At 44.3% G+C, this 13,563-nt stretch overlaps 1 protein-coding gene across 3 annotated transcripts in view; it reads right to left on the bottom strand.

Annotated features, from left to right (window-relative positions):
- The window catches only part of LOC123650384 (prosaposin), a 33,163-nt gene extending 19,813 nt beyond the window's left edge, over nt 1-13,350 (bottom strand). For 2 of the 3 annotated variants that reach the window (XM_045569208.1, XM_045569209.1), the window contains exon 1: nt 13,170-13,279. In XM_045569208.1, coding sequence (XP_045425164.1) covers nt 13,170-13,209 — 40 coding nt within the window. In that variant the 5' untranslated portion in view covers nt 13,210-13,279. Of the gene's footprint in view, nt 1-13,169 lie in introns of all 3 variants that reach the window. The other variant, XM_045569207.1, reaches the window with a different exon arrangement.
- Between the last annotated feature and the right edge of the window lie 213 nt (nt 13,351-13,563).

The following is a 13,563-nucleotide window of genomic DNA, read 5'->3' as shown; positions in this document are numbered from 1 at the left end:
GAAAGGGTTCTGGGGAGCACAGGGTCACAGAGACTGCACAAACGGGAGCCCCAAGACCCTGGAGGTGCTGGGCCCCCAGGACTCCTGAAAAGCACCACTGCCTGGTTCCACCTCCAAATCAGGAAAGAGCCCAAGTAACGAGCAGGAAGCTACCAAAACGAGCCTCTAGGCACAGGAACACACAGTGATACACAGGGAAACCAGAAGAGGACAGACGAAGGCATCGGCAGACCAGAGCCAAGACAGACGGTTCACCAAGAAAAGCAGGGGCAAGTAACCCCAATTCTCCATTCTTACAAATGCTCAGTCAAGTATAACTTTGATACAGCTACTTTCTCCAACCTTCTCAGCCAGGAACTAGCTACACTTGACCAAAACCTATCAGGTTTCTGGGAACACAACTCAGTATCACAGGCCCATACACAACAATATTTCGTAGGTTGTTTATTCCTTCTAGGATTTTGAAATAGTCATCATTTTCAATAATGACTTTATGTTTTGGCTATTCTGGACTGAAAATAATCTTAGGCAGCCCCTAGTATCTGAGACCAGTCCAGCTAACACAAACCTAACATCACCTCCTGATCCCAAAGGTTCCTGTTAATCAATGACCTACGGAACGGTAGGCAAGCCTCTCCCGCAGAACTAGAGGTAAAAATGTATGCACGGTGGAGAAGCTGTTACACTTATCAAGTCACTGATCCCTGTTCCGGATCTTGAAGAAAATTTTAAAAAAGTCATTGCTCCCTGGTTGTCTAGTGGTTAGGGGAAAAAAAAGAAAAAGGTCATCAGGTTCCAGCCAAAAACAGATTCTATGGACACTGAGAAATAAAACTTAAGTTCCAACTCCTAGATATTCAGTTCTCAGCAAGACGTCTCCTTCTACCTCTAACCTAAAGCCAAACTTATAAAAGTACGTGTTATAAAAATGGTCTGTGGCAGAAAACAGATTTGATTTCCTAGGATGAGCTGACACAGGTCAATAGAGAAGCGATTGCGTGTCCTCAGGATCAGTAATGCAGGCTGAAACCCAAGTCTCAGGTGACACTAGTGAGTTACACGCTGCTGAGAGGTAGAGGTGCTTATTTGGTGAGCTGATTTCCTGACAGAGAGCCAGAATTTTTGGGATATGGATCACTTTTCCAGAAAACGTATTCACACACAAAATTCACACACCATTTCAGGAGGTTCTCAGGGACCCCAGCATTTAATCACAAAGCTCCAGAGACAAGGATGTTTTTCTCCACACAAGTGGGAAAATGACTAAGATGAAGGCATGGTTATCAAATTCCATGACGGGGCCAAGGCTGATGGTGTCAGGTGGGAGACCTAAGTGAACAGTCACAGGCCTTCTTTGACCCCAAGAGTAAGTAACGGTCATGTGATAAAATGTGGCAGTGGAAATGGGGAACAAAGCTGGGGCAAAGGGAACAGCTGACAAAGCCTTCAAGATGAAATGGGAACCCGCACCTGTAAGATGGTGATACACTGGCTAAGTGGAAAGTGGGTAGGAGAATTCCAGAGTATTTCAAAGGAGAAAAATTGTCCTTTGTCTTCTCAGGGGTGGAGCAAAGGGAAGTGGCAGGAGCCAGGCTGCAAAGGCAGACAGATCTCAGGTACACTGGGAAGGGCCTTACCTGCCCCACACATCCCGAGGGCTCACCTGGGCAGTATTACAGGAACCTCTAGGGACTTCTGAGAAATGACAGGACAAGCAAGCTCATGCTTGTGTCTCAACTACCCAGGCAGGGAGTGGCAGAGGAACTGAACAGGAGGTGCGAGATACAAATGACAGGACACCTAAATGGAAGGCTAATTCAAAAAAGTCCAAACAAGAAACAGTAGAAAGAAGCAAGAGCTGAGAGAGAGGCTAACAGTCCAAAAGAAGATAGGAAAATGAAATTAACTGACTTCAATGAGAAGGCTGTCAGGCTACAGGGAAAACAAAACAAGAAAGCAAGGGCCAACAGCACAAGGATGGAGGTGGTGGTCAGAAGCCAGCACTAGTGGATGGCAGGGCACAGGCCACAGGAAGGGCAGGTACACCTGTGAGCACAGTGAGCAGCTCAGCCTAGGGCAGGAAAGTGAGGACATGGGAGAAAGAATCTCTGAGAGATAAGCAAGGTCATCTTCAAACAGGTGAAGGTCACCTTCTACCTTTCCAAGTGGGAACAGAGCCATTCGGGTGGTTCCAGACCACAGACCTCAGAACAACCAGTAGAGGTTAAGGGAAGTAGACCACAGCTCAAGGTAAGAAACATACTTAACACCCGCAGGGGTATAAAAAGAGACAGGGTGGCTTCATTACATGATGAACTCTCCAATAGTGGAAGCAATCAAGCAGAAACAAAATGCTCAACCTATGAGCAATTGTGTGTGAGAGGGATCCTCTGAGTGGTGAGCTGAACTAGAAGACCTCCAAGGGGCTACAAGTCGTCTCCTTATAATAATGACGCAGATGACATTTTCAGTATTTACAGATAACCAATATATGAAAACTACCCAAAACCACTTTCTGGTTAGTTATTTTTCAAAACATATTGTCAGCAAAGCTTTAATTTCTATTCTCATCCTCCTACGCCCTGTCCCCAAATACCAACTTCCTTCTCTGGGGCAGTATGTTGAACTCTAAGAAAGTTCTTAGAATGTTTTGCCCGAGCCCCTGGAGACTTCTGATTACATGTGTCATTAAAGACATGAACACCGCTCAGGGAAAAATCAAGCAGTACACTTCCTAGTTCCAGGCATGAGAACCAGGAAAGACACATTTTTTGTTTTTCTTTTGAGACTAAGGTTTTGCTATGTTGCCCAGGCTGGCCTCAAATTTCCAGGCTCAAGGATCCTCCTGGCCTCAGCCTCCCGAGTAGCTAGGACTACAGGCACAAGCATCTTGCAGGCCTTTTTTTAAAGACACAGATTTCAATGGTATTTCCTTAGGAAAGAGGCGGATGCTCTGTTGCCTTTTTATTCTCCAGGCCTAGAAATAAGCTGTTATTATTCTGTCTCTGTCGTCTGCAATCAAACCTAAGCCCAACTAATATACACACTTAATCAACTACCTCATTTGCAAGAATAGCCTCCAAATGACAAGTCTTTTCTAAGGCTTACCTCCAGCGAGGACACTGAAAAGCCTATGTACACAACATTATTACCAAAGATTTTCAAAAACCACCTCAGAATGACAGGGACAAACTTTCCTAGAATGTGTTAAAACAATCGGCCTCATTATTTTAGCCATACAACACATGCTTTTCCCTTTAAATATTTTAGTGACGCATGTTAAATACTGTTTGAGTCTAGCTACAAAAAAGAAAAAAGATAACAGAAAATGTTTGCAGCTTCCCAGTGCAGACAATCAGAGCATACATTCCACAGGGTGGCAGATCTGCTGCCTGGGTAATCCGTCACCATGGCAACAGGCAGGCTGCTAGGAAACCAAGAGAGGCTAACTCCAGGAGGGGTAGCTTCTACCTCAGGTCTCCCACATTCAGGATTTTTCTCAGAGGAATTCATGCAGTTCGATCCCCCTAGGAGCAGCAGTTAATGCAATGCCCTCAACACTGACTATTCAAACAGCTAGTGTCACAAACACCTTCCATGGCAAAGAGCACTTCTCTCTTCTTTACAGAATCCCGCTTTTGGTAAACATTCTGAATAGCAGAATAAAAACACTGCCCACTAAATCATTCAGGATAGCATATACTCAGAGGCAACCTGCTTTGATTTGGAGTAAATAAGGTCCAAATAGTCCTCTTATCACATAAGAAATCAGTGGCAATAAAGCTCTTAAGCTTGCTAGGCTGATATCCCATCACCTCTGGCCTAATTGTAATTTGAGACAAAGGTTCTTTCTTCCCTGCTTCTCCTCTCCTGCTACTGCCTCACTTTTTAATTTTCTTCACAAGCCAGATCATTCCAGGGCAAGAAATCTATCTACGTAGAGAAAGTAACAGAGCCCTCAGGTAAATTATCTTGTTAAATGAAGACTGGCAGACTGGGGACAAGAATGCAATCTCCGGCCGGGTGCAGTGGCTCACGCCTATAATCCTAGCACTCTGGGAGGCTGAGGTTGGTGGACTGCTCGAGGTCAGGAGTTCAAGACCAGCCTGAGCAAGAGCGAGACCCTGTCTCTACTAAAACTAGAAAGAAATTATCTGGCCAACTAAAAATATATATAGAAAAAATTAGCCGGGCGTTGTGGCGCATGCCTGTAGTCCCAGCTACTCGGGAGGCTGAGGCAGTAGGATCGCTTAAGCCCAGGAGTTTGAGGTTGCTGTGAGCTAGGCTGACACAATGACACACACTCTAGCCTGGGCAACAGAGCGAGACTCTGTCTCAAAAAAAAAAAAAAAAAAAAGAATGCAATCTCCTTAGATCATACAACAGTGATGCGATGGAAGCTTAATTAATTTGGGGAAGAGAAATTCCTAATTAGTTCATTTAAGAACACTCTAGTCCAATAAAAACTCCTGCTAACAAAGCTATTCTTCCAAAGTGTCAACACATCAGGTGATGATCAGAGATGAAGTTAAATCACCTTAGATAAGATTATGCTGCAACCCCTGAAGGTCAGGTAAGCAGGGGTCAGGGGCAGCACCTGTATGGTTCTAGATCCTTGAGGGAGCCGAGCGGGTCCACGGCAGTGCTTCTCTGCAGATCCAGCGTGCCCCACAGAAGTCGGTTCAGTTGGCCACCCAAACCGGCACTGGCTCTGTGCATTGATCCCTGCTAACCCACTGTGCAGTCTCTGAACATTTGCAGAAAACAATATGCTAAAAAAGATTTCACGCATGCCCCAATAATAAGGAAATTCAGTATTCTGAACTTGTCTCACACGATTGTTTACTAGCTAAACAGTTTCAGATACTTGTGTCTACTATAAATGTCACTTTAGGCTTAATTTAATAGATTAGAAATACTGCCTTCATTTGAAATACTGAAATTGAAAATTTTCAGACCACAGCACAGGTTAGGGCAGAATATTAGAATGACCCCAGCATTCCGATTCAGTCACTCTCACCTCAGAGGGTTGTTATGAGGTTTAAACCAATTAATGTTAAGTAAAAACCAGAACAGCTCAGTAAGGGTTAGCTGTTATGATACCTCAGCTCCTGCAACTCAGCTAAACCAGTGGCTCTCAAAGTGTGGTGCAGAGAACCTAAGAGTCCCAGCAACTCTTTCAGGAGATCTGAGAGGTCAAAATCCTCATAATATTAAGACGTAAGTCGTCTTTTCACTCATTCACTCACAAATGTACAACAGAGTTTTTGTGGAGGCATTTGAACATGACATTGCGACAGACTGAGTGTAGAGGCAGATGAGAATCCAGCCAGGTATTAAACAGATCACCTTCTTGCAAGCCAGTCTTCTCACTAAATACGTTTGTGTTTACAAAAATAGTTTTTTTTCTTTAAAAATATAACACATGAACATGTAATGGGCTTATCAGTATTTCAAAATGATTAATTTTTAAACTCTGTCAGTTTAATTCATAAGATGGTAAATATCAATAGATACAACCCACATAAACAAAAGCTCTTTGGAGTCTTCAATAACTTATGAGTGAATAGAGATTCTGAGACCAAAAAGTTTGAGAACTTCCAGGCTAAACATTTATAGAACAACCAACGTCTGGAACCAAAAGTAGGGGAAAATAACTTCCTCAAATTATAGCTGGTTCTCTTTCAGATTTACCTCAAATCAGAGCCACCTGAAACATCTAAGCTATGGTAGGGTCCCAGGTCCCCACTACCTACATAAAATCCTCTCCAACAGGGTTGGGGAGAGGGGTCTATCCTGGACACAAACTATTATGAAGGTCAACATTTCACTTGAGCCCAAACTCTTGATTTGTCAACTTCTAAAAACAATTTTTTAAAATTAACTTCATAAAAATAAAAGAAAATGCTTCATTTAATCATGAGGAAGACTTGGCACTATTAATAATTAAGTTTCACACACACCAACCTACCAACACTTCCTGAGTTCAAGTCTATGTGGCTATAGTTCACACCATCATTCATCAATGCTGAGCACCTATTACATGCCAAGCACCGTTCCACATGCTGCACATACAACAAATATATCATAATGCCAGTTAGTAGTGAGTGCAGTGAAGAAAAGTAAAGCAAGGAAGAGCAAGATTAGGGCTGGGTGGGTGGCTATTTCAGACAGATTGCCGAGGGACTCTGATAAAGCAATGTCTGAGCAGAGACCAGAATGAGTAGAGGGAGCAAGGCCCAAGGATTATCCAGGGAGGAAGACACTCCAGGGAGAAGGAATTCAAATGCAAAGGCCTTGACCACAGACAAGGGGCCAGGAGGCTGGACAGCAGCCAAGACAGGAGAGAGGGAGAGGAGCTGAGAGGTAGCCAAGCACCAGCTGATGTGTGACCCTACTGGACACACTGAGTTTTATTCCTAGAGCTATAGGAAGCCACGTGACCCTCTGGCATCAAAGCCTAGGGAACAGACTACACAGAACAGGGTCCTATCACAGCTACTAGGAGATTTTTATTGTAATAAGTAACATCACTAATACTGGCCCAAAGAACTTTCTATGTATCTCCTTCAATCTTATTCATGTTTCCTCTCATATAAATAATTTCTTTTCAAAAGCAGTTATCTACCCAAATGTGGCTAGAATTTCCAATTTCAAAATTTAGAAGTGTCATTAGAATTCATCTCACATTTTTTTAAATATAGAAGTCCATCAAGAGTTAACTAAATTGACACATCCATACAATGAAACAGGCCAGGTGCGGTGGCTCACGCCTGTAATCCTACCATTCTGGGAGGCTGAGGCAGACAGATCATTTGAGCTCAGGAGTTCGAGACCAGCCTAAGCAAGAGTGAGACCTCGTTTCTACTAAAAATAGAAAGAAATTATATGGACAACTAAAAATATATATAGAAAAAATTAGCCAGGCATGGTTATAGAAAAAAATTAGCTGGGCATGGTGGCGCATGCCTGTAGTCCCAGCTACTCGGGAGACTGAGGCAGTAGGATCACTGGAGCCCCGGAGTTTGAGGTTGCTGTGAGCTAGGCTGACACCATGGCATTCTAGCCCGGGCAACAGAGCAAGACTGTGTCTCAAAAAAAAACAAAAAACATACAATGAAATACTCAGCTGGGTGGTGGGAAGAGATTAAGGAGACTTGACAACTAAGTGCAATATGGTATACCAGACGAATCCAGGAACAGACATATAAGATTAGTGGAAAAACGGGTAAAAATCTGAATAAAGTTTACAGTCTAATGGCATTGTCCAATATTAATTTCTTGCTTTTGACAAATGTACCATGGTTGTATATGCCAACGGAAAAACCCAAACTCTTAAATAATTTTAAAGAGGTTTATTCTGAGCCGAATGTGTACGACCACAGCCCAGGGGACAAGTTCTCAATACTGTGGGAATAGCAACTGCCAAAATCATTTTGCAGAGAAATTTGGCAATTTCCAGTTAAAGTAAAAATAAATATACTTCACAACTCAGCAATTCTACTTCTAGTTATATCCCCTAGAGACAAGTTTGTCCATGGGCACATGGAGACACATACAAGGATTTTTACAGAAGTAGTTTAACAGAAAAGCAAAACTAGGAAACTAAATGTCTATCAATAAAATAAAGAATCGAAATGATATAAATGGAATACTGTACTGTGGTAAAAATGAATGAAATAGATCTACACATTACCAACATGGATAAACTTCTCGAGCAAAGCAAAAAAATAACCCAAGGATATACAATAGTCCCCCGTTAGCTTTCAGTTACCTGCAGTCAACTTCAGTCTGAAAATATTAACATATATGGAGAGAGAGACAGACAGACACCACATTCACATAATTTTCATTACAGTATGTTGTTGTAATTGTTCTATTTTATTAGTTATTGTTATTAATCCTTTACTGCATCTAAGTTATAAACTATACTTTATCACAAGTATGTATGTATAGGAAAAAGCAGAATGGGGAACCTGAGGCCTTGGGCCACATGTGGCCTTCTGGATCCTTGAGTGTAGCCTTTTCACTAAATCCAAATTTTACAGAACAAATCCTTTTAATAAAGGTATTTGTTCTGTGAAGTGTGGATTCAGCTGAGAGGCCGCTGAGAGCACCTGGAAATCTGGAGGGCCATATGGGCCCCTGAGGGCACAGGTTCCCAGGGTTTGGTAATATCCAGTTTCAGGCATCCCCTGGAGATCCTGGAACATATCCCGAGGGTTAGTGACAATAGGTCTAAACCCAAGTATTCAGGTTACCAGGAACTAGCTCTGATCTTCGGGGCTGCTCCGATATGGAGACTTACCTAGTGGCTAAATCCAGTTTGACTACATAGAGCATGAACTCTCAGCTCCCTCCTGCTGTCTGCCTGTCCTGGCTTGTTCTTCTGATTCACTAATTATGCCCCGCACACATATTTTTAATAAGTCAATGTAATTTTGTTTTATTAAACTGACCACATCCTTTGAAATGAAAGACGCGGAAGGAAATCACAAAATCAAGGGCAGAAGAAGGTGGGTGTGCTGGTGGGACAAGGATGTTGACAACATGTTTTTATTAGTGGTACAGCAACACACACAGTACTTCACTAAGTCCTTTTCTATATTAACATAACTTATTAATGCTTCATAGCAACCCACTGAAATAGGAAATGATAAATGCCATTTTACGAATGAGAAAACACAGTTGAAGTAACTTGCCCAAGGTCATACGGCTCGTGTCAGCAATGTGATGTGATAATGCTGTGGAATTTGTCATTCCGTATGTTGTGGAACTTCACGGAATAAAAAATAAAGCAATCACAATTCTCGCAACAGCCAAATTCTTCATCCAATCATTAGATACATCATCAGGGTTTTAAAATGATTTTTTTTTAAAGGGAACACAGGGAAATGTAACTAGCACTCCCTTCTATTGATTTAATGAATATCCAGAACCTACTTCCTGGTGGCAGAACCAAAAAGAAGCCAGAAAGCAAGGCTTAGAGCCTGGTAGCCCGTAATCTAGAATCCCATGCCAAAAAAAAAGCTGCCGTGCACACTTGTCCAAATGGTTTGGTCTTGGACTTGAGAGCTTCCTAAGCACGCCTCATTAAGTGCTGTCCTAGCCAGCAGCACCCTGCCCCCAACCTTCCCCATAGCTGCCTGGTCATTCCAGTTTCATACACCAAGAAAATGGAGGACTAAGTTCTCCTTTCCCTGACCTAGAAAACTCCACACCACTCTATCCAATACACTTTACCTGGCCGGCACGGTGGCTCACGCCTGTAATCCCAGCACTCTGAGAGGCTGAGGTGGGAGGATGGCTTAAGGTCAGGGGTTCAAGTCCAATACACTTCACCTCTCATAAAACATATTCAAAACAACTTGTCAAATGCACATCAAGGTCTTGTCAAACCACTGGTTAAAACAAATTAACCCTTCAGAAATTATACTAACATTTACCCAAAATAAAACTGATTTACTATCAACAAATGAGATTTATCCCAAATTCCTGGCAGGTGAGACCTGGAGTTCTTATTGATACTCAACAGGCCAGGGTATAAATTCATGTCTTGTATCACAAAAAATTAAAAAGCAGCTACCAAAAGAAGCAAACATTATGTTCTAGCATCCCTAGAAAACACATCTGCCTCAGTGGGGCAAACGCCATTCAGCTGGCTAGCAACCACACAAGTGACAGTAGTCAGGGCAGCTAACCTTCAGGGAACACCTGCCAAATCCCAGGCACCATACCACATGCTTTGCACTTACCGCTTAACTCCGGCCTTTTGCACTAAAGGAATCACCCAAAAGCATACCCTTACAGTATGATTCCATTTCCAAAAGTTCAAAAATGGCAGTTTTTACATCTATGGTGTTAAAAAGTTAACAAATCTGTTTCCTTTGGGGCAAGTGAGACAGGGTCATGCATGGGGAGGCAAAGCGGCTTCCAGATGCTGCTGATGCTCTCCTCCTCAGCCTTCAGGGCTGCTTACATGGGTAAGCTCACTCTGTGCTAACTCATCAAGTTGTCCACTTAAAATGTGCATGTCTGTAAATGACATTAAGTTTTTAAAAGTAAGAGGTCCATGTTGGGCTGGGTGCAGTGCCTCACGCCTGTAAATCCTAGCACTCTGGGGGCCAAGGCAGGAGGATCACTTGAGCTCAGGAGTTCAAGACCAGACTGAACAAGAACGAGACCCCATCTCTACAAAAAACAGAAAAAGCAGGCAGCCGTGGTGGCACGCACCTGTAGTCCCAGCTACTCAGGAGGCTGAGGCAGGAGGATTGCTGGAGCCCAGGATTTTGAGGTTGCAGTGAGCTATGACAACACAACTACACTCTACTCGGGGCTACACAGTGAGACTTTGTCTCAAAAACAAAAAAAAAGAGGTCCATGTTGATGGAAGGATGTGGAAAGAGCAAGCACTGTGTGGAGTCCTGGGTTCTGGTCCTGGCATCCCAAGTAAATGGCCTATAATTTGGAAGAGTCACCTCTGTGTCTTCATTCCTTACAAAGAGGTTAGATTAGGTGTTCTCCAATTCTCCCATCATGCTATCACTTCACTTTCTTCTTCAGGTGGGGAAAAGGGACAACCGGATGGGTAGAAAAGGAACTCAAAAGCAAGTATCTTAGCCAGGTGCTGTGGCTCACACCTGTAATCCCAGCACTCTGGGAGGCCAAGGCAGGAGGATCACTTGAGGTCAAGAGTTCAAGACAAGCCTGAGGAAGAGCAAGACCCCCATCTTTACAAAAGATAGAAAAATTCGCTGGGAGAGGTGGCATAAATCTGTAGTCCCAGCTACTCAGGAGGCTGAGGCAGGAGGATCACTTGAGCCCAGGAGTGTTAAGTTGCACTGAGCTATGATGATGCCACTGCATTCTATCCCAGGCAACAAAGCAAGACCCTGTCTCCAAAAATAAATAAATAAATAAACCAAGTGTCTCTACCACTAGGACAGCATTAAAATGCACACATAAAGCCTCTGCAGATCCAGGATGGCACTCTGTACTACAGTAGTTCTATGATTAAAGTTCCAAGTGCCTCCCAGGAAGCAGTCACTGTGCACTTTTACTAACAAACTCAATACTGATTTTTTTTTTTTAGAAATTTTAGGAACAATATTTCCAAAAAGACACAATGGGACCAGAGCTGTCGAGGGAAGTTAGCATTCAAACACTGTTACCAGCATGACCTTGGTATAATCCTAAAGGCAGGGCAGCAAAGTTATACCAGGGCAATCATGACACCTTCCATTCAGTCAAGCGTTCAGAGAAGAGGGTCCCTTGGTTAACTAAATATCGTGGTTAACCATACTCCCATACATACTGGAGATGGATTTTACATTTGCAAAGAAACAATTAAGGCCCAGTGCGGTGGCTCACACCTGTAATCCTAGCACTCTGGGAGGCCGAGCCGGGCGGATTGTTTGAGCTTAGGAGTTCAAGACCAGCCTGAGCAAGAGCAAGAGCAAGACCCCGTCTCTACTAAAACTAGAAATAAATTATATGGACAGCTAAAAATATATATAGAAAAATTAGCTGGGCATGGTGGCCCATGCCTGTAGTCCCAGCTACTTGGGAGGCTGAGGCAGCAGGATCGCTTAAGCCCAGGAGTTTGAGGTTGCTGTGAGCTAGGCCGACGCCACGGCACTCTAGCCCAGGCAACAGAGTGAGACGCTGTCAAAAAAAAAAAAAGAAAGAAACAAGTAAGTCACTTTGGGGTGATGTGAATGAATCAGAACTCTTAAGGGTCTTGTGAGTAATGACTCGATGTCAAGAAGAACAATTGTTTAACACTGCAAAAACAAAAGAGAAAGAGAAAAGATTGCTCTGAATCAGCACAGAAATTTAGAGACTAGCATTAGTTTATTATACAGACCATGGAATAACTGCAATACAAAGTTGATTTACAAAAGAAAAATCTTTATAAGCACGTCACCTTTCGTAGTGCACAAGTAAAACAGCTTGGTGTAAGGTTACTTCTTTAGTTTTCCATCAACTGTTACCCACTTTGTTACTATTTATTAAAATCTGAGTGGCTGCATGGTAATTAGAATGGAAGCTAGCCCCTAAATTACACACATTTACTAAAAAACAGAAATTGAGGTCAGGGAAGCTAAAGATGAGGTTTATTATCCTTCAGTGGGCCATTATCTGGTAACACTCAGACTTGGGATCCTCACTGTATAGAAACTACAATCCGGCTCCACGACTATGAAACTATAAAATTTCGATAATTATTCAACCTCCCTTCTTTCCTTTTACCAGGATGATTTAAACTAGGTTAAGATCTGAAATCAAGAGTCAGGGAATAAAGAAGGGTCATGGTGACACAGGGGAGGGAGGAGGGCCCCTTCTAATTCCAGAAGGCGGTGCAGCTGGTTCCTAAGCGTTGCCTTCAGAACCTGCAGTGATTACAACCACCAGGGCTATTTCAGGTCAACAAATAGGAATAAGACTCTTTGTGCACAACTTCTCACGGTACTTGCATTTTTCCCAAAATAAAGGCCACTGCTAAAACCGGTCAATAGCTGTGCAAGACATTTTTAAAGCAAGTGAAATGAGGACATGGCAAAATAACTGGGACCACAAAACCCCATAACACGTGCAACAAATACCTAGGCTCCAGAGTAAATATATATGCAAACATAAACATCAACATAGATGACAGACTTGTGTGCTTCCTTGCAGCTTCAATGCCCTTACAAACTGGAGCAAGCGAGGCCAAGGGCCAGGGCCTGTCGGGCGGATGGGGCGGCCGTCCATCTCTATCACGTGCGCCGGGCACCTGCGTAACACAGCTGCGCGAAGGGTCAGCCCACAAGACCCACCCCCACACTTGAAGGGCAGCCTGAGGGAGGGCTCCGGGCGGCCCCTGCCGTGAAAATACCCACTCGAGCCCCAAGAGAAAGGTCACCTACCCAGCCACAGCGCCTCGCCCACTCGTCCCCACCCAGGCCCTGGGCAACTCGTCCCGGGGCCGCAAAAACCCCCGTCTCCCAGCCGCCTCCCGTAGCCCCCCGCCGCCCCACAGGTACAGGCCCGGCGTCCGCGCCTGCGCAGTGCGCGTCTCTCGCCAACCCGGGCACGGGAGCGTAGGGGCAAGGCCCGGTAAAGCCCCGTCAGGGGCCGGTGGACGCTGCGGGTGAGCCTTTCCTCAGGCAGGGAGTCGCTGAGCTTACCCGCGCCCAGCAGGCTGGACAGGAGGAAGAGAGCGTACATGGCGCTGCCTGACTCCGCAGTCTGCAATGCAGACCGTCAGCTGACGCCCCGCTGTTATAAACCTGCCCCGCCCCGACGCCGTCCACTGCGCAGGCGCAAGCCCCGCCCCCGGCTGGGCCTGCGGCCTGACTCAGCGCCGCTCAGGGCGCCTGCGCCTGCGCGAGGGGCAGGCATGATGAGGAGGGGAGGGACAGAAAGGGGAAGAGGAAAGGGGGGGGAGGATCTTGCGGAGAAAGGAAAAGTGAAGGTCCTAAAAGGAAAACCTTGCTAATTGAATAAGTTGGTGCTAGGAATTATGTGTGTAAAATATCATTTCAGCCTCATATTTTCTTCTACGCCATACCATTTGCTATT

The sequence above is a fragment of the Lemur catta genome, chromosome 14 (genome assembly GCF_020740605.2).
Source record: "Lemur catta isolate mLemCat1 chromosome 14, mLemCat1.pri, whole genome shotgun sequence".
Taxonomy (NCBI): Eukaryota; Metazoa; Chordata; class Mammalia; order Primates; family Lemuridae; genus Lemur; species Lemur catta.
Note: the sequence above shows the minus strand (reverse complement) of the source record. Positions and strands in the feature narration are given on the sequence as shown.